Source organism: Gambusia affinis, linkage group LG18 (genome assembly GCF_019740435.1).
Source record: "Gambusia affinis linkage group LG18, SWU_Gaff_1.0, whole genome shotgun sequence".
Taxonomy (NCBI): Eukaryota; Metazoa; Chordata; class Actinopteri; order Cyprinodontiformes; family Poeciliidae; genus Gambusia; species Gambusia affinis.
The window spans coordinates 20,018,339-20,044,509 of record NC_057885.1 but is presented as its reverse complement, the minus strand read 5'-3'; the positions used below and the strand labels follow the sequence as shown (position 1 = coordinate 20,044,509).

Below are 26,171 nucleotides of genomic sequence, written 5' to 3'. Positions count from 1 at the left end.
ATTTAAACTTTAATTTTTGGCTATATTAACTTTAATATTTCAACATTATTCTTGTAATGTTAAGATTTTATTCTCAGATGATTTCCACTTTACTCTTATTACTAATATTGTTATTATTTTGACTTTATTCTCATATTATTTTTGAATATTTTTATGTTATGACTTTATTCTCATTACATTGGGTCTTTTTGGGGGGTTTATTTTGAATTTATTCTCATAATTTTATTTCTTTTATGGCCCTAATCCTCCGTACGTCTCCGGAGTAATCACCAGTCAGTATCTTACCTGTGTTCAGCTTCAGCTTGGAGCGTTATGAAAGAATCATATTGGTCTTTATCTACTCAGAGTCAAACTCAGATTCAACACAAACCTTCCAGAACCTCTCAGGTCTTCTGGTTCTGGTTCTACATCCTCAGAACCAAACCTGGAGCAGCAGCATTTGGCTTCTATGCACCACGAACCTGGAACAAACTTCCAGAGTTCCTCTAAATCCAGACTAAAAACCATGTGGTTAGAATTGCCTTTGATCACTGGAACATGGATTAAATCTAATCTGGGTTACAATGTGTTACGTTCCTGACTTCTATTCAGTCCTGAAAAACAAAGAATAAAATGGATATTTACAACAAAAACAATTAGAAGATTTAGATTTAAAAGAAACTACAGCAAAAACATGTCGTCCCTTTATTCTTATTTTATTGCATAAAAAGCGTATATGTATTATACTACAATATAAGAATGTTAATGGACACAATCTTGGTCAATTAAACTGATTTTGATTCACGTGTCCAAACTTTGGCTAAAGAATATAATCCTAGCTTTAACCTTTATTCCCCGTCAAAATTTAAAACTGTTAGTTTAAGGGTGTGTTTACTTTTCATCCTGGGTTTTTCCTGATCATTTTCTCTATATTTGACCCACTAGCAGATTTATTTGTTCAGAAGATAGAAAAAAAGTTTTTACCTCGGTTTAATTTTGCTGGAGACGATCAGATCCAGGATCAGTTCCCTGTGCAGCGCCGTCTCTGCCAACTGCTGCCATGTGGCGCCCTCTGTTGGCCAATTCACGGAGCTGCAGTGACATTCTGACCACACGGCTTTAAATATAGCGATTTATTTCATGCTAAAGCTCACACATCAATCAATATAAACCCCCGGGAGACAAAGAGCAGTAACAAAGATAGCAAAAGAATCATCAGTCAACAGTTTTTACAAAAAACGGGAGGAAGAACCCAGGTTAAGAACAGATATGGAGCTGGGTTTCCACACAGCAGAGCGACTGAGTCCAGATGTTCTTAAAAAACAGAAATGACGGATACATTCAGTTTGCTACGAGTCCAGATTCATCAAAGGTCTTTAAGAACAGATTTACGGAGTGAGTTTCATGATAATCCTGACTCTGCAACGGCACATTAGGGAAAGAAAAATAAAGGAAGGAAATTTCTGCAAAAAACTTAATTTTCTAGAAAAACAAAAAAGGAAATCTATGAGTTTCAAAGGTTAAAAAATAATTAATTAATTTGAAATTTAAAAAAATAAAAATAAAAAATATGGATATTTTCTGAGTTCAAAAAGTTGAGGAAAAAACTGAACATTTTAAATTAATTTCACATATTTTCAAGAAAAAAAAACTTTTGAGTTGAAACTCAGAAATTTCCATGATTTCTCTAAAAAGATTCTTCTAGAGAATTTCTCCGATTAATTTTGAAGTTTGAGTTTTTCTACCAAATTGACGTCAAACTCCTGGGTTGTTTCTAGAAAATTAAATATTTCTGAATTTATTCTAGCAAACAAATTTTCAAATTCAGAAAATTAGATCGATATCAAAATTTATAAGTTCTTTCTAGAGTTTGTTTGACTCTTTAAACTGAAAAAAGTCAAATTAACCTCAGGATGTACTTTAAAAAAATTTAAAAAAAAATTCAACTTTTAAACTCACAATTTTCCATTTTTTTCTAGAGATTGTTCTCAAAATTTCTGAGTTTTTTCTAAAGTATTTCTAAGTTTATTCCAGCAAATTCCTGACTTTTCAAACTCTTTCTGGAAAACTCTTGTGTTTTCTTTTGCAGAAATTTGCTCCTCTTTTTTTCAGTTTCTGCGATGCCCTGTAATAGTTCACTGTAACATCAATCGGCCTCTCCCCTCCTTTAATTTTTATTTACAGCAGTAAATTCCCGCTCTGCTCCAGCGGGTCTGTAAACGACCGGCGTCTCCACCTGATTGCATATCTGCATTGACAAGACTCCAAACACCTCAGAGAGTTTAAGCGTACAAATCAAGCAAAAATAAAACAAAAACAATCATTTCCACTGTCTGATCTCCAACCCAACACAAGAATCTGTTTTTACAGTAACTACGATGAATCCTATCATTAGTTATTTCACTTAATCTGAATGTTTTTAATGATTCTTCAGGGGGTAAAAGTGCTGAAAACATTCTGTACCGCGTCAACAACACGCTTTGGTTTACATCCGCTTCAGTTACCGTTTAAAAAAACGGAATAATTCAGTAGTACGCACATCTGTGTTAGTAGATACTACAAATAAAGTCTTTAACAACCGTCCAGTAAGGGAACATTCATCGAAAACAAATAAACGACCACCGTCATGCTGATACTTCAGTCATCGTACCCTGCTCTGCCACTGGTTCAGTTTGTATTTAAAACTCATTAAAATTGATCAAAAGTCATTTACAGACTCAAAAACTATTAAATGAATTTCTCTGCAGCAGCATAAGCAGATTTAAGAGTCAAAAGCTTCATTTTTCCTTTATTAGAAAATGAAACGGAGGGGGGAAAAAAAATTTGTTTTCGTTTTTAAAAAAGGTTTGTTTTTCCAGGAGAAGGTCTGAATGCTTCTGTCCAACCGGCATGAACGCACCGAGGAGGAAATAATTCACCGCGCAGCATCTGGGAGACGCATCCGCTCATTTACAAGATGCATGACGCTCATTAAGAGAGACCAACCAAGCGGAGGAGACGCGGGACGATTATCCGAATCTCAAAACGTCTCAAAAAGAAGCGAAGTTTGTCCAACGTGAAGCGAATAGAGGTGTCAAAAATACCGACATATGAGCAGAAACTGGGCACTTTGTGGGAAACTCCATCCAGTCAGGATGTAAAGTAATCTGCCGAAGCTCAAAGAAACAATAAACTAAGACAATAGTTGTTAAAATAATTTGCTACTTGGAAGCAAATTTATGAAGAAATGTAGAGCAGATTAAAACTTCTGCACAGTGGAGCCTGTTCTGCATCAGTGGTGGATTAAATTTGTGTATCATTACATTATTATTAGACTCTAATATTAAATCAATTTCAGAAGAAATACGTCAGAATTCTGAGAAAAAGTGAATACTGACAACAGAAAAATCAGATTTATGAGATTAAAGTTTGAATTCTGACTTAAATATCAGAAAAGTAAAGTCAGAATCAGAAAACAAAAAGTCAAAATTTTGAGAAAATATTGATTTGTGTATTTAAAGCTGGAATCCTGATTTTAATCTCAGAAGAAGTGTAAAAAATAAAAGCAAAAAAACATCAGAATTTAGATTAAATTCCAGAAAACACCCAAATCTTGGAAACTCAGAAATTAACAAAATTTTGACTTTGCAAGCCGAGAATTTTTCCCCTTAAAAATAGAGATTAATCTTAAAATTTCAGTTTTTCTTCGCAAATTTTAAACTTTTCACGCTCAGAAATATAATCGTTTCTGCTAGAAAATTCAAGCTTTATCTCAGTTTTTTGGCAAAACCTTTATTATTATTAGTTTTTTTAATCTACCTTAATACGGTGTTGTACATTTTAGAGCTAATAGATTATATTTATATAGTTTAAAGTTCCTCTGCAGAGCGGCTCAAATTGATGAAAACAATAAAAAGCTAATCAGCTAGAATCCAAATAAACCTGAAATGAAAGGAGTTTATTTGTCTTTGGAGGAAGTCGATTTGTTCTGCTGATTCCTTAAAGAGGAACTGACTAAATTCACTTGACGTTTGAAGGAGGAAAATGTAGCTTTATTTTCTGATTGTGGCGCTTCTGCTTCTGCTTCTGAGACCAATTCATTTGTGGCTCTTTGGAAGACGTGAAACGTCATTAGAGGCTTTGAAAAAGGAAAGAAAAACAGGAAACTTTGTGCATACCTGAGAGAAGTCAAAGAAACCGTCGCACAAACCGAGTGTAAAATAACAGAAAAGTAGTAAAAAAAAATTTAAAAAAAAGAAAAAAGAGAGAGACTCTTTTCTCGCAGACTTTGCAGTTACAGTCTGTTTCATCAGCTCGTTTTCTTCTGACTCATCCGTCGGCCGCTGCGATGTGAAACGAAACGGAGCGGGTCAGGAGGGTTCTGTGGAGGGTTCGCCGTGTTCGGACCCTCTAAGGCAGATATGAACACACAGTCTCTGGTTCTCGCTTAAAAAATAAACAAAACAAATAAAAAAAAAAAAAAAAAACGACCAACACAGGCGTTTTCACGTCCAGGCTACAGCTGTTCGGTCTCCTTAAGGCCAGCTCGGTAGGAGACCACCGTCGCCGTGGCAACAGCAGATTAACTGGATGCCTATTTTCAGGAGGAAATGTTTTTGTTTTGGTTTTAAGACTTAAAGTTGGAGTGTGTAGCTTTTGTTTAATTTTTTCAGGTATTTGTTAAAACTGTCACTATTCTGTGAGAGAATAAATGCTCAAGAACAAAAACAGCCAATCAGAGCCAGGAGGAGGGCCTTAGCGCTGTCAATCATGAATGCGCTCCTAAATGTGTGAAAGGCGTAAAAACAACTCACCATTACAGGAAAACCATTTATCTAACATCATCGGTGGATTTGTTGAAATAAATCAAATAATTAAAACAATGTCAATAATTTCTATTTGGATGATCTTTTGTTCTTCTCTTCAGTTTGGTGTTTTGGTCTCAACCAGCCTCTTCTTTTTAATGAATAACAGTTTTGTTTAGAGTGACTTCATAATTCATTTTAAGTCTCGTTTCTGTTGCTTTGTTTATTTATTTTAGATATTTAAAATGTCTTCCTGTTCCAGTGTTAAAATTTTTGTTAGACATTAAGGTTCATTGATGTGTGAGATTGTGTTCTTGCGTTATTGTCTCTATTACTTGAAAATGTTCTCAAAACAAAATTATTTATCACAATAATATCTGGGACAATTTATCGCCCCAGACGTTATCGCAAAGTAAATTTGTTGTTAGGACAAGCCAAGTTGTCAGTGGCTATGCTAACTAGCTTTAGCATTCACGATGGGCTCTGCTGACGAGCTGTATTGTAGCAGAGTGCACACTAGCTTGATTGACAGCACTAAGACCCGCCTCCTGGCTCTGATTAGTTGTTTCTTGTTTGCACTGAAACAATCTTGATTGTCTCAAAAACTGTCACAACATGATGACGATTTTAACAAATATTTCTATAAAAGTATTTTTATACTGCCTTAACGAAGCAGCAGGGTCCGGTTCCAGACTCTCAGTAGAACTTGTCGTCGATGCGGAAGTGCGGCCGCGACACGTCGTCGGGGTTCAGGAAGACCGAGATGGACTTCCCAGGGTTCTCTGTCACCAGCTGCTGCAGCCGCTGCGCCAGCTTGTCCTCCGACGGCGAGATGATGCCGTTGGCCGGGTGGAGTCCAGGCGAACCGTGTCCGTTGGCGGCGCCGCCCGCCAGCTCCTTCTTCAGCTGGCCCGCCTGCTGCGCCTGGTCCAGGGCGGCACGCAGGTGTTCGCTGGGGTCCGAACGCACGTGGGCCAGCTTCCTGGCCACCAGCAGCGCCTGGCCGTCGCTCAGGTGCTCCAGCATGTTGCACTGCGGCAGGAAGTAGTTGGGGCAGTTCTTACCCAGGATGCAGTGCGCCAGGTCATCCAGCAGACCCAGGAGGAGGCGGCCGGGGGCATCGGGCTCGGGGCAGGACAGGTAGGCGGATGGGAGTCGGTCGCAGGCCCAGAACAGGAGCGTGCGCAGGTGGTAGAGGCTGAGGCCGGATCGAGGCCGGGCCAGGATGCGGGACAGAACCGCCTTGGCTGCCTGGAAGGCCTGCGCCATCGGGAACGGGATGCACTTCTTGAGCTGGACCTGGACCAGAACCAGAACCACACAGGAGCCGGGTTACAATCAGGACTCACACAAGTTTCCCTCAGCAAAGTTCAAGGACTTTTCAAGGTTAGTTTCTAGCCTTTCCATCACCACACATTGGAGACAAGACAACCGTTTCAATTCACTATTATTTGGTATCATTTATATTAATAATGTGTTGTGATAAATATCAAGTACTTTTTAAATTTTGAAGTGTTTCTCTCTCTCACACACCCTATACGTCTTACTGGTCAGTGAACAAAAGGTGAACTGGTCAGACAGGTTTATGGGCAACAACAAAACATGTTCCTTACTTTTTTTTGTCCAACGTCGCTCCTGAATACTTTTAGTCTGGTCAAGTTCTGCTTTCAAAATGAGATGTTTTAGGGCCATTTCTCACTTTAAATCCAATTAAGCCGTTGCTGGCCACGCCCCCCAACTCAATGTTTATGCTCACACATGAAAATGGCTGCAAATAGACGGACAATTCTACAATCGTACATCTTTGAAAAGCAGAAGTAAAGCCTCCTGCACAACCAACAAGAATGTAGTAAGTGGTTTGTGGATGGTAAGTCGTCAACAACAAAGCACTTGTGTTTTCCAGCAGCCATTGTACAGCACATACAGCATTAACTCCAGCTGGTCAACCATGCTGGAACTCTGCTTGAGTTGCTAGGTAATGCCGCGTTGCCCGTTAGATGTGACTCAACATTTTTCAGACACCAGGAAATCATTAACTTATTGCCAAAAGACGACTGGGCGTGATTTTTAAATGCTTAGTTTTTCTTTTTTTTCTTTTTTTAGAAGCAGCAGAAACACAAATGGAAGAATAAAAATAATGCAAAAAAGAAAATTTTGCAGAATAGGACGTCTTTAATAATAATAAAAAAAATTATTTCAATTTCAATAATGTTAACATAGAAAATATAAGACATCCTTTATTTGGATTATATGGATTTATCCGTGATTGAGTCATTAGGAATGGTAAGTAGTGATGACACTAAATCAATCAGGTGATTGATTTAGTGTCATCACTAATTGATTGATTTTAGTGATGACACTAAAATCACAAAAATTTTAGTGATAAATAAATTTATTAATAAATTTATTAAATAATTAATTTATTAATAAATTTATTAAATAATTAATTTATTAATAAATTAATTAAATTATTTATTTATTAATAAATTAATTAAATTATTTATTTATTAATAAATTAATCAAATGATTGATTTACCCAGGATAAATTATCTTCCGGCTCAAATTAAACACTAACAAAAGAAAAATCTCTAGAAAAAAATGTTCTTTGACTTTTGAAGCATTTGGCAAAAATAAATAATTCTGGTGAAACAATTGAAGTTTTATGTGGTTTAACTTCAGACAATGAGAAACATGTTCATGCGTCTTCCTGTCAGGTGAATGAAAATATCTGCGCTCAACTGTAAATATGTTTTCCACATTTAATCATACGTCAGATTGGACCTTCAAGGAGTTTATGCAGAAACAACCCCGTTCCCGACCAGGAGCGCTGCGACCTAAACATTGATGGATCTGGTGTGAGAAAAGACGGCCCGGCGTCTCCTGACCTCGCTGCGGGAGAAGGCCAGCCTCCACTCGCGGTCGGGCCGGCCGCCCAGCGGGGAGCAGCAGGGCAGCAGGTAGAACCCGGAGATGGCCTCCTCCTCCGTGATTTTACCGTCCCAGAAGTGGTTGGCCGTCAGCCAGCCCTGGGCCACGGCGGGCCAGCCCCGGAACGACACCACCGGCAGCAGGTCGTACAGAACCCGGCTGGAGCCCGCCTGCAGGAAGGACACACACACACACACACACACACACCCGTGCTTTTATCGCCCACACAGAACTGTTGGAAGGGATTATTCTGACGATTAAGTGATCAAATACAAAAAAAAAAAAAGTCTGGTTCTGCAGTTTATGTTTTAATTTATTTGTTTAGGACAGTAAACCTTCATCAAATATGTTGGAATAAGATAAATTTCATCCTTTGTTTTAAGACAATTAAGCAGAAAACCCCCCGAAATAGTCAAAGGACAGATGGTTTGATTAAAAGAAAGAAACAAACAAAAAAACAACAACAAAAGAAAATATGTTGCACAAGAAATAACTAACCAACAGAGAGAAAGCCAAAATAAGAGACTGGGAGGAAGACATTATGAATGTTTGCTTTTTGAGTAAAATGTTTCTGTACTCACACTGCAAAAAAACAAAATCTTACCAAGTAATTTTACTCTAGTTCCTAGTGCTAATATTTTAGTACACATGAAATAAGATAAAATTATCTTACAAATAACTTTTCAGGAAGTTACAGGAGCTTGTTTTAAGTCAATAGTTTGTTAAAATTGCAGAAAAAGTAAGTTAAATAATGAGTTAAATAATCTGCCAATAGAACTAGAACTTTTTCCATCAATTTGAAGGAATTACTGACTTAAAACAAGGTGTTATATCTTTTTAAAAAGTCACTTTTAAGTTAGTCTTGTCTTTTTTTAATGGGGCCAAGATATTTGCACTAGAAACTAGACAAAAAATACTTGGTAAATTTTTTTTTTTTTGCAGTGTACTGAAGCTAGTAAAAGATGTATATCAAAGAAAAAATTATAAATAAACTATTTAGTCTTCACTTTTAGTGTCAAGTTTGTAGTATAGGAAAAAAAGATAAAACAGATGAGAAGTAACTTTTAAAATTAAAAAGCAAAAGTAAATTAAGTGTTGCCAACACAAATAATTATCTGGCCAGTGCAGCTGGGGCTAAATAGTAAAATATAATTTAGATAAATTGCCTTGAGAAATTTAAATAATGGAGGTTGTTGAATCTCAGAACAAAACTGTCCATTTTCTTTTTTTAAATAATATTTTCAGTGCAGGAAGCAGCAGCGGCTCTGTACCTGGAGGATGATGGAGGTCAGCGGTCCGTTCCTCTCCAGCCGCTCCGGGGTCGGGATGCCTCTCTGCGGGCTGCGCCGCAGCTCCTCCACAGCCTCGCTCACCACCCCCCAGAACCAGTCCGCCACCAGGCTGGGCGAGAAGTAGCAGCCGTCCAGGGACTGAGGGGAGCCCAGCGACGGGATGGAGCCTTTACCTGCACAGCAGAGCAGCTTGTTACCGGAAAACTTTTCAATGAGACGACAAGCATAAACATTTTCACTTTTCCCATAAACTAATTAACGTGACATTGTTGTGTTTTCCAGTCACATAGTGCTGTTTTATAACATAATCAAGTAAAAAGATGCTGTATGTATCAAATATGACTTAAAATAAATTTTCCTTAGTAACATAGCAAATTAAAATTGGGTCTCTGTCTCTTTAAGAAGCTCCTGCTCTTTCTGAAACTCCGCCTTCAGAAAGTCATCACAACATGGCTCCTCTATCAAACCTTTTTACTGCATTTTTACCAGCGTTTCACTGAAGCAGCTTCTACAATGAGCTCAGGAGGTGTTCGCTAATTGCTACTGGCTAGTCTGAAGGAGCCGAGTTGGGAGGAGCTGCTCCCAGAAGGCGGGGCTAGGCCCAACCAGGCGTTTTGGACAGCTGAATGGGTACCATGGTGATGAAAGGATGGGTACATTCATGAAAGCATCAAAGCAACAATTCAGGCCATTTTTGAGCCTTTTAACCAAATTATTGTCATAAGATGTTGTTTTTAACGATTCATGCCAATTCTAAAGTGACACGAAGCAAAATCAGATGACAAAATTGAAACTCGGCTCAAAAAAGTTCATTTTTGTTTTTGGGATGATGTGCTGAACTCTAATGAATCAATTACCAAAGCTGACAAATTTCACTAACCCTGTGTTATTTTTCTTCTATTTAATAATTAACAATCAGCACTACTTTGTGTTTGTCAAATAAACGTCATAAAAAGCATCAAAGTTTGGGCTTCCACCATGACAGGATGTGTTGGTTCAGGAGGTGTGAACACTTTTGAGAGAAAGGTGTCAAAATCTAATTATTCCACTAGGAACCATCGACCCAAGTGGATTTTTTCATCCTTCAGGGACACATCTGGTGCGACACTTTCTGTCATCTAGCCTAGATTTAATCAGCTCCCCTGCCTCGACAATTACAGCTCCCTGAAATCTGGTGGGAAATGTTATTACACATCCAGAAAATCCAGCTGACGCTTCGTCCCAAACTGCTAAAACTTAAACAGATTTATATCAATAAATGTTATTACTCCCCCCGCCGCCCTCACCAGCGCGCGGCAGATTGATTTTCTGGAGTAATCTGCAAACCGCTGCGTTATCTTGCACTTTCCACTGCTTAGTTCTGCTTCATGAGTTGAACTCAGAACCTTTCTGAGGGCTTTTATTGTGAAAAACGGCCCGTCTGCTGCGGGCAGTCGGCTGAAATTGCATCACAGCATCGAGCATCAGAAGAAAACATGCACTCAATCCAATCTGCAGCAACACTTTCATCTTTGTTTATTCCATCCAGTCGCTCGTCTTTCACACTCTCTCTCTCTCTCACCCATCTCCTCCTCCTCCTCGTCTTCCTCGGCGGGGAGCCCGCTCTCCTCCTGGCAGCAGACGCTCCAGCGCGACAGGACGTTGGAGTCGCAGAGGCGCAGGCTGAGCCAGGAGTGGCACGGCGGCGAGCGCCTCATGTCCAAGGTCACCGGCTGGTTGCGGTCGTGCAGCTTCAGGGCGGGAACCAGCAGGGTGAAGTCCAGGTCGAAGTCGGCCCCCTTGGCGTACTCGCCCAGGTCCTCCGGGTTCAGGTCCAGGACGCCTTCCCGGGCGCCGCCGGACAGCAGCAGGTACTCGTTGGCCACCGGGAGGCGCTGGTCCACCTTCTGGACTAAACCTGGCAAGGTTGGAGGGGAGAGAAATGGTTAAGGGTTTGGAGATTTCAGCAGAAGAGGCAGAGAATAGCTTCACCAAAGGTCATAGGTCACACAGATCTGGCTGGACCGCCTACTGACCAGCAGCTGCTTTCCCTGTTTACACATGAGCATAGTCTTTGGTGGTTCAGTTTGGTTAATTTGGATTTTCTTTTCCAACTTTATGCTGCTTAAGGGTGAGGGTTAGGAGCTTTTTGTATTAGACTTTAGTGACATCTGCTGGTGAAGTTGTAGATTGCAACTAACAGCGATCCCTGCAGCCAATGATGGCTATAAAAAAAATCATGCCCATTGTTGGTCCGTTCTGGGCTCCTGTACTAAAAAAAGCTTCATTTTCTGGCAGAGATAAATAGTTTAAGGTTTCAGAAAACATATTTATGAATAATGTATCGCCGTCAGAGCAGCTCGTTCCAGCAAACCTCACACAGCGGGGAATGACGCATCTGGAAAAGGCACGAGATGCATCGTTTTCCTGTTACAGCTTAAATCCTGCCAGTACCAGAACTCCCCAGAGCCTGAAACCTTTTTTTCCTCCACTCTGAAAACTATCAGAGAAACTCCAAATCCCTCCATGACTGCTTAAACTTTGTTGTGTACTTTTTGTGCTCTGGGATCGTGGGAACCTCCATGGAGAAAATCATCTCTGCCCATTTAAAAAGAGAGAACAGAGAAGAAAGCCTGATCTGACGTAGAAGTGGTCCACAGGTGATTGCTACCTGCTTCAGGTCGGAGGTGAAGCGCAGACGACGCAGTGGAGAGGCGGTGAGGAAGGGTATTTATCACAAACCTCCAAGAACTTTTTACACAGAGACATACTTAAGCACACCCACCAATTATTTTAGGCCAAAAACAGGAAAGGTTTTTTTTTTTTTTCTGTTTTTTTTTTAAGATAATTTTGGTTGCAGGAAATGAACTAAAATATTTTATAAACCAACAAAAAAAGATTAATAATTGGCCCAAAAAGTTAAATAACTGTAAAGCAAATGTCATCCAAATGATGGGTTAATTAAAATATTTTTTAATTTATTGTTGTTCAGCTAAATGAGGAAGAATTCACAATAATACCATTTTTGTGTTTCAGTTGGAGAGTGAGAGCTAATTTTGGCTCCTGAAGAATTTCAAGTTGGTGATTTTGGTCCTTGATGCCAAAAGTTTGGACACCCCAGATCCAAAACATTTTATATACCAACAGAAAAATGGCACAAAAAGTTAAGTAACTGTAAAGATTAAGGCTAACGTCATACTAACGTTTGTTTCATTAAAACATTAGTAGCTTAATTTATTGTTGTGGATAAAAAAAAGGAAGAATTCACAATAATACTATTTTTATGTTTTTTTAATGGAAATAAAATGCAAATTTGGCCCCTGAGGGCTTTCAACTTGGGGGATTTTGGGGATTCTCTTGTTAGCATCTATTTCACTTCTGATGCACCGATTAACTTGTTTGGATGGCCTCACCTGACCGCATGTCATTAAAGGAAAAATCAAATAGAGCAAAAGAAAAATGGAGGAACATCCAGAGATGAGAATAAACTCTTAAACCAAAGCTTCCTGTTTCTCTCTTTGCAGAATCAGCAGCTGTGTTCAACACAGAGTCGGAGTTTATTCTGTTTCTAAGACAAACATCAAACACTTGTCAGCGTTGAGTGAAAGTGGTTCTAGTTTTAATCCAACATCTGAGCATGAGAAATCAGAATTAATGAGCGGGACATTGTCTTCTCTGCTTCTTGGAACAAAAACAGCCGGAGAGCTTTGGAGGTGTTTTAAGAAAGAAAAACATCTTCTGAAAGTTGAACTGCATGATCCCAGGGGTGAACGAAAGCCTCTGGTGTTTATTATGCAACTGATTTCACTGAGAACTTTTAAACACCGGGAACTTGTAAACTCAAATCAAAGCTAAGGATCTGCTGCTTCTAAACAAACGGAGAGAATATTTAATTCTCCACATACCAACATATTCAAGTACTTTTTATCCAACGTCAGTGGCTACAAATACGAGAGTTGCTGCTGATTACAAAATGGCGTAATGCGTAGAAAAAAGTGTTTCTATTTCGTTTTGATACGGATGAAAAACCGCCTCATCCTAGCGTAAAAACTTCTTGTGTTTTTTCCGAAACTGGTGTGTTTCCACAGAGCAAATATATTCGTTTAATTACAATTTGCACAATTTTATTGTCAATGGAAACGCAGCTTGTGTTGGACTTTAACTGTGTTTCCATTGTTTTTATGTAGCGCATTAGAAAAGGTTGATGCAAACCGCAAAATTCAAATTGACTTCCTCAAATTTTTACGCTCAGTTGAGGTGATTTTTGGCTTTTCCAAGGATAAATGGAAACACATCTGTCAAGTAAGACCAAACTTGGCTACAGTAACTCAACCCTCCACTTACAGGTCTGTGCCTTACCAGAGGCATGAAACACAAAATTGTCTTAAAGTCTCCGATTCACACTGCAAAACACAAATCTTACCAAGTTTGTTTGATTTAGTTTCTTGAATACATTTGAAATAAGACAAAACTAACTTACAACTAACTTTTCAGTAAGATATCGGGGCTTGTCTTAAGTCAATAATTCCTTAATATTGATTAAATAAGAACTAGTTATAAGTGAAATAAACAGACACTTTCCCCATAAAATAAGTTAGAATATCTTGTTGCACTGGCCAATTCTCTCATTTATAACTACTTCTTTTGTAATCAATTTTAGGGAATTATTGACTTAAAACAAGGTCCAAAAAGTTTTTAAGTTAGTTTTGTCTCATTTCAAGTGTCCTGAGATATTGACACTAGAAACCAGACCAAAAATACTTGGTAATACTTTGTGTTTTTGCAGTGCGGTGGTGATGACTCTCCATTTTTCTGAGATTTGTGGTCAATGCTAGTTTACAACTTCTACATCGTGTTCAATAGAAACACAAGTAGGGTTCAACATCGGATGAACTTACACTTCGAAAAAACCTGGTTGATTTTCACATTTCTACATACCAGTTACAGATAAAAAATGTCTGAGATAAGAACTTTAGATTGATATCTTGACAAAGAGACCAACCTTTTGTCTTTAGTCTAAGGGATAAAGAACAGCAGCTGAATTCATTTAATTTCAGGTGTTTTCTGGTTATTATACCATTCCCAGGCCTCCAACCATCAACCTTTGACCTTCTCATAATTAAAAAATTTCTGGTTTCCAATTACCTTAAAGAGAGCAACAGATTCAGTGATGAGGAAAAATAAAGTTATTCTACATTCGCTGGTTTTACGATTTATTTTTTTTCAGCTCCTGGCTGTTTAAACTCATTGAGTTTAATGAGTTTCTCCAGTTCAGGAACATTTCTAACTATTCCTAAACTTTAATTTGTAAAGTTAGGATAAAACTGCACACCAGATTTCACTACAGCAGCAATGGAGAGCAGATGTTATACACCGATCACAGAGATAAGGTGAAGATTCCAGATTTTCACATTAATTTGTAACATTTAAAATCAGTTAAGAAGAAAAATGGTGGATGAAAGCTAAAGAGGAAGAGCGGACATTAGAGAACAGCTCAGCAGGTTTGCAGCAGAGTTCAGATTTATTTGGTCTAATCAGCGTTTAATAAATTGGGTCAAATAGCCAAGAAAAGAGCTTCAGTTTGAGTGGAGCGAAAATTAAAAAACCGTATCAATTAGCGAGCGCTACACTTTCCGCTATAAGTTTGAAGTTCTTCCAAAAAAAATAATAAAAAAGAACATTAAATTTTTTAATTGAAAACTGTTAAACAGGTCAGTAGGACAAACCAGCACACCCACACACCCACACACACACACACACACACACACACAGCAAACACTCCCAGCGCCGGCTGAATGTGGAGAATGGAGCCGGAATGGAGCCGGTCCCGGCTGGTTCCACAGCCACGGATTAACCCTAATCCTGTAATGGATGCACGTCTCCGGGAGAGGACGCTTTCCCGGCCCAAAAGAGTCACTTCGTGTCCCATCAGAGGGAAACCCAGGCAGGATTTCAGTAAATTGTAATCATAAGTTACGCTGAACTGCTGTGAATTCAAACTCACATTACAGCAGCTGCAGTCATTTTTACAGCCTCCATTTAACTACCAATCATCCAGCAGGGAGTGATCGCTAAGAAACCTGCATGATTTACCTCAGAGTGAGAAGCAAAGACAAAGTTATTACCTCAAACATCCATACTTTAACTAAAAACTAAGCATTTCTTTAATATTTGTTGTTTAAAGAGGGAAATCCTCCATTTCCATTAGATCAGGCATGAGGCTCTTTAGACCTGGGCTGCAACTAATGATTACTGTGCTTATCGATTAATCAATTATTCACACGATTAAGTGGCACATTCTGCAGATTTTTCATCTAACCACTTAAAGCTGCAGTATGTCACCATGTCGTGACAGAATGAGGAATAATCTGTGAAAAGATTGAGCTCCTCCACCTCCTGAGCCAAAAGCAACCAATCAGAGCCAGGAGCAGGGGCCTAGCGCTGTTAATCAACCTTATGTACGCACTTCTAAATGTGCTAACGGCGGAAAAACAACTTACCATCACAGGAAAACTGTTTCCGCTGTTATCAACTAGCCTTTGCATTCGTGACATTCTGTACTAGCTGCAGCAAAGAAGATCAGAGCGGCATGCACACGGGCATGATTGACAGCGCTAGGACCTGCCTACTGGCTCTGACTGGTTGTTTCTAGTTAGCACTGGGAGCTAGATTATTTCACAGTCTAATATTGTACTGTCATTGTGACAGTTTTAAAAATATGTACAAAAATATGTTTTATAAAAGCTATAATCTGCAACTTTAATCTCTTAAATTAATACGGTGGTGTACAAACATTTGTACCACATTAACAAAATCTGAAAAAACGGGCAGTGTGTTTATTTATTTGTACCGGCTAAATAAACAAACTAAACATTCAATATTTTAATGAAATAATCAAAACAGCCTGACGTCTGCAGACGGGATGTGTAAGTTGTAGATTTAAAACCAAAAAACGGTCCTGCAGTTTTGCCAGAAAAAAGAAACAACAAAGCATAAATTTTGGTTATGAATTTTTTTGTGTCTTTTTAACAACAAGGATAGAATATGGCTACTCTTGATTTATTTTGACAAGTTGCCCAAAACTGCATATTAGTCAAAGAATCAGAATATTTTTGGTCCTTATTACTAATAAGTTAAATTAAAAGTAGAAAAACTGGATGAATACTTTGTGTTGTACCTTACATTTTTCATTGTAATCCTGATAAAATCTCCATCAACTACATAAGCTGTGATGAAGGGCCACCAAGAGTCATTCTGAAGGCCAAAAATGGCCCCTGGGCCACACTTTGGACACCCTTGAATTAATGGGAGTGTCTAAAAGTTTCCACGGTAATCACAACAAATTAAAATGACAGATTTTGGTTTCAGACTAACTTAAGTACATTCTAACTGCCTGAAGAAAAAACTAAACTGACAGAAAGCTCAACGTTAATAGCTGCAATATTGGCTCTTGAATGCTGACCACTGGTTTAAACAAAAATATGCAACATAAACCTCCAGACTTGAGTTCAACCATCTCCAGTCTAATTCAGACTGATCAGCTCACCGTTTATGATTTCACACTACGGCAGGAGATTAGCTCAGAAACAGATGCTTTAGATGCTAAAAGGCCTGCTCTGTGTGTGTGTGTGTGTAAGTGAGATCAGGATGAGAAATGACAGATGTGGTGTCTCTGAACCACCTGCAGAGAGGAAGCCGTCGGTGTCATTTCGGTTCCTCTTTGCTGCTTTGATCATGGTAATACCGCCGTTTTACCCGTCGCTAAATGACAGTGAATTATCAGCAAAGCGGAGAAAAACCACGGCGGGTTGAGACTTTTACAGCAGCTCTGTTGGCCCTGACTTCTTTAATTGAATCTGTTTTGCAGACGGTAGCTGTTCTCCAGGACTCGACTGACTACTCCTTTAGATTCTCTACATAAATATAACAAACTGGATGTTAAGACAAATGTTACAGATGTCTCATGTTAAGAACAGAAACACAAAGAGTTTGAGACGTCTCAGCTGGAAGTAAGCTGAATTATTTCTCTTAAAAATTACATTAAATAGTGTTGTCTCTCATCAACCAAGTGATTCAGTGGACAGGAAGTATATCCAGTAGCAGTCAGTGTTGCATTGGCGCTCAAGAAGCCTCTGACTAAAGACTTTTTCTCATTGATTATCAGTGCATCCTAACAGCATAACTGTTTTTGTCTTAAAAATTTCTCTCACTAGCACTACATTAGCTTGTTTGTTTACAGTTGTGTTTACCCAGAATTCCCTGCACTGTAATCTACTTCCTGCTTTTGGAGTTTGGTACTCAAGCCACACCAGAGTTGACGTCAACCGAACGGAGACACTGGATTTTAGGTGGACCAGAGTTTGTGTTTTTGGTCTACCTCAGAGTTCACATTTCTAGACTTTGTAGACCACAGGCGCCAAACTCCAGTCCTGGAGGGCCACTACCCTGCAGTTTTAGATGTTTCACAGGTACAAAACACTGGAATGGAATAGCTTAATCACCTCCTCCTTGTGTAAATCAGTTCTCCAGAGCCTTGCTAATGGCCTAATTATTCTATGGTGCAGCAGAGGCAGATCTAAAAGTTGCAGGACAGTGGTCCTCCAGGACTGGAGTTTGACACCCCTGTTCTAGACAATTGGGCTGGAGTTTGATTAAAGTGGACTAAACATGGCTGGTGTGAATGAAACCTTAGGTTTATCTGGCTTGTACGGATAAAGAGAGAGATGCTGGAGTTGGGGATATCATCCATTCCCATTATGATTGATGGAAGAGTTGCTCTGAACTTCCTCCTGCCTCTGCTCTTCATCCATTAAACATCGTCTTCAACTTCTCTGGCTTTCCTAATCAGCTTTTCCCAGTTGCAAAAACAACAACTTATTGGAAAATGTTCAAACTGAGAAAATCAATAGTTTTTGAGTCAATTTGAAGACGACCCAAACCAGATTTTCCAGCTATCTGAGGTACAGATGAGGATTTTTCATGAACACTCAGACAAAAGGTCAGACAATCCCGTCATCCTGATAGCGGCTAATCGTTTCACTCGCTGCCTCAGGAACACTTGGAGATTTTAAACCCTTAATCATCTAATTGAAGACTCTGTCAAACGATGTCATGCGGTGTCAAAACCCCAGTCATGTTCAATTAGGAGCCGAGAAGACTCCTTAAACGACAGATCGGATGTGACATCTTTCGCCTTGAGCCACGAAGACGCTGCTCGGCGTTTCAGTCAGAGACAGCTGTGTGATCTGCAGCAGGAGGCTGCGAATTCATCTGCATCTACTGGGATATTCGCCGACACGCCGGCTTTCCCAACCGTAAAAACTCAACGCCGCTGTCAGCCAAGCAACGGCGTTGGCTCTGATTGGGCTTTGCGTGTGAGCTGATGAAAATTGTTGCACAAAGAGCGGCTGATCAAATGAGGATTTGGATTCGTCTTCTTGTGCCAGCTGCCGAGCAAAGATGTGCTCCCAAATCGGAAACGGCGCTAACGGAGGGTTAGTTGGGCGTGCGATAATAAAGCGGTGGTTGGTTTCTGGCGCCTGGCCCCTCGACGCCTGAGACACAGAACATCTGGATCAGAAAGATGCCTCCATGAAGGGAGAAAGTCTGGAATAAAAAAAATAACTGTTTTCCTTTAAATGAAGTGAAGAGTTTTAGCAGAAAAGCAGCAGCGGTTGGGTCATTCTCCACAGAATTAGAATCTCTAATAGACATCATCATCATCTTCATAATTATCGTCTTTCAACGATTTAAATCAAGGTTCAAATTGATTTGGAGTCAATTAAATTAATTAAAAATGTAAAATTTCCTTTTCAGTTGCCATTTTGGGCTGGTTCAGCATCCAAATCGGCTTTTTTTTGCCAACATTGTGTGAACAATCAAAGGATTTCAGTTTGGTTTTGAGCGAAAAAAGGACAAAAGGAAAAAGCGTGTATATGTATGTTTATGTACAAGCATTGTTTTACAGATATGAAAAAATAAAAACTACAGATTGTAACAGTACAAATATGCCAAAACCATTTCTGAGAGGAGAAGTCTAAACAGTTTGTGTCCAGGATATGTGGGGTCTGCAGAGAACTGTACAAGCTGAGGATTCGTAGAAAGCTGAGCAGAAGAGTTCAGTTATCCATTTTGCATCTTTGTGTGTGTGTGCGTGATGGGACAAAATTTTTAAATTTTAATCGAGTTAATTCCTGGATTTGTAATTAATTTATCCCACTTTAAATGAAAACCATATATCTATAAAATAAGCAACATTTTGTTGCTACATTACTGAATAAAAAGACACATGAGCTCTAGAACAATAAACATATTTATTGTTTTTAATCTTTTATTTAAGTTATGGCTCTTAAAGCAAGAAAAGCGTCTTCGTTGTCCGTCGTTGTTTGTGGATGTTGCTTGTGCGTCAGATTTACGGGTGTACCAGAAACACGAACACAAAGGTTCCGCTCAGAACTTTTGTATGTGAAAACAAAAATGCGTTAAAATAAATGTAATTAATTAAACTGAATTAACACATTAAAGTCCCGGCTATGTTTTTTTTTTTTTTTTAAGTTTTCTGAATTTGTTGTCTTTAATTCACCTTCTTCACAACTAATAAAATGTTAACCTGCGATGTTGCCTCACTGGGAGTAGAAAGAAAAACAAAATCACAGAAGTTGATTCTTCTTTCACCTGATTTTGATTTTTAGAGTAAAATTTCTAAAAACAGGAAGAAGGAAATCCCTCTGGACATATCTGGTTCTCCTTACAGTGCAGTTTAAGCTTTTAATCTGTTTTTGTCCATCAAATGTCCATCTCTGGACCCAAACAGAAAGATGTTTATAACTTCTGAAGCTTTGATCGACAGCTGGAGTCTTCCCTTAGCTCAGAGAGAGGATGACCTCTGAACAGTGGGGATTCATTTCTTCTTCTTTTTCCTCTTAAAAGATTCATACAGTAGCCCCCCAGAAGGCAAACTGAATTGTTTACCCAAACATGAGGTAAATAAGAGCATGAGAATCTGTCAGGCTGTGAGGAAAATCACCATATCTGTTTGCGAGTTTAATCTCCTCTCCTGCCTTTTCCTTGACAGCCCGAGTGAGAATCCATCTGCAGCTCAAACTTTAGAAAAGAGCAGCCCAGCGCCTGAAATTCGACTCCCCCAGATCAGGACGATATCTGCTTCCTTTCATCAAAGCCGCCACACGTTCGGCTTTACAATCCCAAAATCTAAACGCAAACTTTCCAACTGTTCAAAGTGTCAAACTTTTATTTGTTCCCTCCTTCGCACCGGTGAGCCGCTGGTGATTGAGCCGCATGGAAGACCTAAAGGAGCCGTCAGGAGATGTTCAAGAAAACGACGGGAGCAGCAAAGAGACTCCTGCAGGGGGAATGGAGTGATGTGTGTCTGCGTGTGGTGGCAAGAAGATGAGAAAGAAAAGGCTGGATCCCAGTTTGATTTGTGCCGTTTCTCACTGGGTAAGATGAGGAAAAGAGACGAAGAGAGAAGAAGAATGATCCATCAACCAGCAAACTGCAGAGGAAAACCGGCTAATAAGATACGGAAACACTGAGCATGAAAAACGGCTTCTAAACAAGCCGTCTGTTAATGTTTAACTGGTTTATATCAACAAACACCAGAGAGGCCAGGAGGATGAGTGTCAGAAGACAGAAAGGAGAAACAGTGCCACCTGTTGGACAGACTTTCATGTGTCATCTTTTGTTTTTAACTTGCAACAAAAAGCAAAAACTAGCCATTGGTTTTCTGAGGTTTACAGCAAAGTTCACAGAGTAGATTCATTCAGAATCAAGAAATGTGAACTTTGCAAATCAACACAATCTATATATGAAGGTTACTGTGTTTAACCTTTTATAACACAACTTATCTAGGTGTGTTTATCTCAGATGTAGACACTCCTACATCGAATAAAAAATAGGCCAATAAAGGATAACTTGTTTCCTTTTACTGTGTCTACTTTGACAATCCCTTTGTCATCTTTCTGTAAAACGTTTCAAATGATCCCAGAAAAAGCGGAGCAGCAAAGCTCCCTATTTGTCCAGCGACATCACAGTAAACTAAAAAATTCCTAATAAACCTGGAAAATAAATACAACACTGTAAATCTTATAAGCAAATACACATTTCTACAGCTGCAACATTACAGTGGCACAAGCTACAAGCAATAATAAACAGAAACTGAAAAAGAGACGACTTGTTCTGGCTCACTCATTATTTTCTTCACGTAGAAACGGCTCAAAACAGAAACACAGAGGAGAACATTTTCAGAACTCCCATAATAGCACCGGTGCCAATTCATTTGCCTGACTAAAGCTAATGACGGAGTATTTCCTCACAAAATAAAATAAAAAAATGGAAAAGCTCCTTCAGTGACAAAATGTTGCATCCCAGGTGCATAAGGGAGCGTTACCACAGATCCTTCCTCCCAGCAGCTCAGTAAGTTTACATCCCTGCTGTTATTTGCACCATTTTAATATTCTATCAGTCACAATGTGGCTACCCCAAAAGATATGTACCAACCTAAACATTACACATTCAAAGCCATAACTGAATAATTTAAAACTGCAGCAAACTAGGCTGCACAAGAATAACCAATGCTTACTCTGCAACTATGACGTAGCAGGTAAAAACCTGAAGATTAGTCAGAGTGATTAGCATCTGAGCCTCAACAAGTTTCAATCAGATTTATTCTTTTGTTCTTAAATTTACCAGAAAAAGCCAATAATCACATGAGAAACTGTTGACAAGGATTTATATGAACAAGGTTCTGATGTGTATTGACGGCACTTGGAAAAATTTATTGATTCAGTTGTTGATTTTTTTGTGCTTTTATGATGTAAAGCACTTTGAACTGCCTTGTTGTTGAAATGTGCTACACAAATAAACTTGATTGATTGATAACTACATAATAACCAACAAGACGCATTGCCCTAAAAACTACAGTGAGTCCTTATCAATTATCTGACCTTAAAGCTGCACTAGGTAACTTTTATTAAAAATATATTTTAGGGGCGTGCTCCAGTGGCATAGAGGTTAGCATGCTCCAGGTTTGGAGGCCCTCAGTCCGCGACGCGGCCGTCGCGGGTTCGATTCCCGGACCTGACGACATTTGCCGCATGTCTTACCCCTTTTTCTTCCCCCTTTCCTGTCAGCCTACTATGATAAAAGGGACACTAGAGCCCACAAAAAGGACCCCCTGGTGGGAAAAAAAATATATATATATATTTTACATATTTACTGAAACTGTCTCCATTTTTCACCAATTATCTGACAGTTTGCTATGAGACAAATAACCTGTGAAAAGATCGATCATTCTCCCCAAGCTGCTATTGTCATCTGAAGAAATGCACCAGAAACAACCAATCAGAGCCAGGAGGCGGGTCTTAGTGCTATCAATCAACTTTGTGAACTCGCTGATACATGTTTAGAGAGAGAAACATCTTACTACAAAAGGAAAAGCAGTCATTCGCCATCATTGGTTGTGGATGCTAAGGCTAATAGCCTTAGCATCCACAAGTTATGCTGCTGGAGAGAGAGCGAGGCGGAAAGTGTGAGCGGCACGCATATGACATGATTGACAGCACTAAGACCCACCTCCTGCCTGTGATTGGTTGTTTCCAGTTAGCATTGGGAGAAGGCAGATTATTAGCATCATCCATAATGCCACGACAAGATGACAGTTTCAACAAAAGAGTAAAAGTTACATAAGAGTAATGAACTCAATGTTTTTTTTTTTTACCGAGCATGTTGAAGATGAAGTCCTTGGCAGTGTGGACCTCTAAGGCGGTCTGGTCTCCAAACTCCCCCTGCTCCAGCAGCACCAGCTCTGACACCTGGGCCGACAGCTGCTCCAATGTGGCCCCTGAGCGGAAGTCCACCTCGGACAGCTTCCTAACGGGGGCCGGCGAGCGCGGCGTCACTGCGTTCATCAGCGACTCCATCTCAGCAACCCTGAGGACGGAAGAAGACGACAAAAAACAGAAAACTTTGTTTAAAAAGAACGTTTCCGCCATTAATTAGTTTTATTTACTTCTGTTTGTTATTTTGTTAGTTTGAGTTAAATATTATAAACTTGCTGGTCATTTTGCTTGAATTCATCAAAAACACTCAACTACCAAGAGAAATAAACTAATGTGCCACAAAATGGTTGTATAACTTTCATTTTGTCTAAACATTTTTGGATAAGTAATTAAAAGGAAGGTTTTGACTCCACATGAATAGTTACACTGAGAATTTCTACGTACCAAAATAACACAATGAATTTCCCTCCATCTAAATAAAGAGCTTTTATTCTTTTGACTTGTTATGTGCTGCCTGTTGTTAATCATGAGACTCTGAGGGTTGTTTGTGCAGAAGAATAGAGCATCATAACACATTAAACCAAAAGAAAAATTAGCATAAAAACAAAGTTTTGTGTTATTTATACAAGTTAAGGCTCTGTTTCTTTAAACAACTCAACATTGTAATCACAACGTGTTAAAAAAATAATTTTACACCTATTTTGACATGTGACTATTATAGTTAAATTATAGTTAAATATTTGGTAGAATGTTTGAAGATTTTTGCAGACTTTGTGGTTTGGTTTAATCATAATGGTTCCAGTTTGAGCCTGAATCCCAGCATTTTAACTGTATTCTCAATGTTTAGGCATTTTAACTGTGAATGACAGTATTAGTGAGTCTGGACTCCCTGTATTTGAGGTTACAGTGCTGGCAAAATTAGAAGATCCTATACATTACATAACATTAATAAACTTTTATATGAAAAACAGGCAAAACGTAACTAAGAGTAGAACATTAAGGAAATAGCACTTTGTGAATGTTTCAAGGCAACATAAAAAGGTCAAACTAATGTCAAGTTTTTGAGTATTTATGCAGTTATTACACTAGAATTTTGTATTTTCTACAGGCAGTCAGTGATTTGTTTACAATTATGCAGGTATCGCTTTTGCTTGTGCAACATTTTCAACCACCTTTTTCCCTCCACTAAACTTTCTGTAAATATTCTTGGGTACAGCACTATGTGGATTTTCCTCTTTGTGGAGAATCAGCTTTCTTCTGTATGATTTTCTAAGCCATGAGAGGCTCATAGCATAACATTTATGAATAAAAATGTTTTAATCTTATAGGATCTTCTAATTTTATGATTAAGTAAATTTGGAGTGGGCACAATTACTAAAGTACAACTAAGGCTGTATATTAGTAATATAGCACTTAATATTTTTTATTGAGTTACTGAAACAAACGAATAATGAACCAGCTCTATGATTTAAATTCACCTCAACGTGATCTTTGCATAATTTAAAATTTGTTATAAGATTATATTTCAAATTAAATCATTTTTACATTCATCTCTTTAGGCTTCTTAATAAACTTATCATAAAAAAATACTCTATTTAAGGCTTCTTTAAATTTTGACAACAAAGTGTCTTCAGTCAGAAGTTTCTTCTGATTAACTGTAACACAGACCGCTACAGGAGATGGTTCCTGCCCATAGCCATGTACAATGACTCCATGAAGAAAATCATATAAAAGTGACAGCAACATTTACTTTCCCTCTGGCATTAATACAATATGTAATTTAAATTAAATGGATAGTCTACACGTCTTCAACCTGGTTTACATATTTTGTTTACGTTGCTGTGGAAACACGAATTCTCCCTGCAGCGTAGACGGGCACGTGAGATGACGATTGATGGAGTTAGCGGATTAAATGTACCGAGAGCTAAACGTGTCCAAAAACATTTTACATAGCAGAACAAAAACTTTTACCTGAATGTTCAGAGTTGAAAACAGGGTGTTGGGTAGGAAATGGGAAACTGTTGTTGAAAAGTGTAACAAAATAATCAGGGGCGGGGGAGAAAAGTTGTAAACAAAGTTGTGTCGCGTTGGAACGCCAACACGGCCTCTGCCCCTATAAACTGGGTCAATTAGCGAGCCAGCTGCTAAGCTATTAGCCGACAAAATTAGCCTACCTGCTGTCCAACAGTTCACACCTACTACACCTTTCATACAAGAAATTATCTTGAACTGTTGTAGCAAGGGTCCAAAAATAGCTCCAATATCTCTAAGACACAACTGGACATGTTGCATTCAGGCGGCACCCAGAAAGAGCTAATTTAGGATATTAGCCAACTAGCTCTGGTAAATTAGCACTATAGCTAACATGTAAGATTTGACATGTTAGCAAACAAACACACATCCACAGTCACATACAGATGCGTGTATCCCCACACGCACACACGGCTTCGTTTAGCTTCAAGACGAAACACACACGGATCCATGACAAATGATTAGCCGAGAGGCTAAAAGCTGCACTCCAGCACTAACAAACACACCCTTTGAAAACGGCGAAGTGCGGCACTTTCTTCGCTATCTCCTGCCTCTGCTGCTTTTCTGGTCCCCGAGCTCCAATCCGCCTTCCTCAGCTGTCATTTCCAACAGGATCCGAGCGCCGCCACCACCGCTACCACCTTCCCCCTGGCAACACCGTCCCACAAATCATGGTCCTACTCAAAGGATCCAGGGATTAGCCAGCATGGGTGGTGGAATGGAGTGGAGAGAGGGGAAAAAAAACACAAACACACACACGCACACGCACACACACACACACACACACACACACACGCACACACACACGGGTGTCTGAGGTCAGAGTTATGATTGAAAACGGGTCTGTGTCCCTGTGGAGAAGATAAAATGCAGAGTTCAGGTTTAGCTAGAGGAGGAACAGGGAGGTTTCATGACTCTACAGCAGAGATGAATCCCTCATCTGCCATATTTGGACGTGAATGCTGATCCAACACTGTCAGCATGTTTACAATAACTGAGAAAAATCCAAGGGATTGTCACACCTGCTCATAAAACAGATCCTATTATGGTAACGCTGCTGGAATTAGAGGAATCCATGCCCTGGAGATTTGAAGAATGTGTGGGAATTATCTGAGGGCAGATGAGGACAGGCTGTTCATTAATCCAAGTACCACACAATTATTGTTATGTTTTTCCTGAGCCTGATTTATTATTTGAAGCACAACTATGGGGTATTTTGTTTGTTGTTAAATCTAATGCACATTTTCTAATACACAATAGTAATTGAAAAAGTGTAGATAGAAAAGAAATTGTAAATTTCTGCCCAAAACAGCCATTTATTATTATTATTATTATTATTATTATTATTATTATTATTATTATTATTATTATTATTATTA

General features: G+C 39.0%; 1 protein-coding gene across 2 annotated transcripts; it reads right to left on the bottom strand.

The window, feature by feature from the left end:
- Nucleotides 1–190: 190 nt before the first annotated feature.
- tmem102 (transmembrane protein 102) lies at nucleotides 191–25,531 on the bottom strand. Of its 2 annotated transcripts, none has more exons than XM_044097655.1 (6): nucleotides 25,299–25,531; nucleotides 22,701–22,912; nucleotides 10,545–10,880; nucleotides 8,963–9,156; nucleotides 7,649–7,861; nucleotides 191–6,062 (listed from the first exon to the last, which is right to left on the bottom strand). In XM_044097655.1, the coding sequence occupies exons 2-6, from the start codon at nucleotides 22,900–22,902 to the stop codon at nucleotides 5,460–5,462; spliced, it is 1,548 nt and encodes a 515-aa protein (XP_043953590.1). In that variant the 5' UTR covers nucleotides 22,903–22,912; nucleotides 25,299–25,531; the 3' UTR covers nucleotides 191–5,459. The 2 variants fall into 2 exon arrangements, with proteins under 2 accessions (XP_043953590.1, XP_043953591.1); XM_044097656.1 differs by lacking the exon at nucleotides 25,299–25,531 and adding an exon at nucleotides 24,733–24,783 and having other exon boundaries at nucleotides 4,895–6,062.
- Nucleotides 25,532–26,171: the final 640 nt, after the last annotated feature.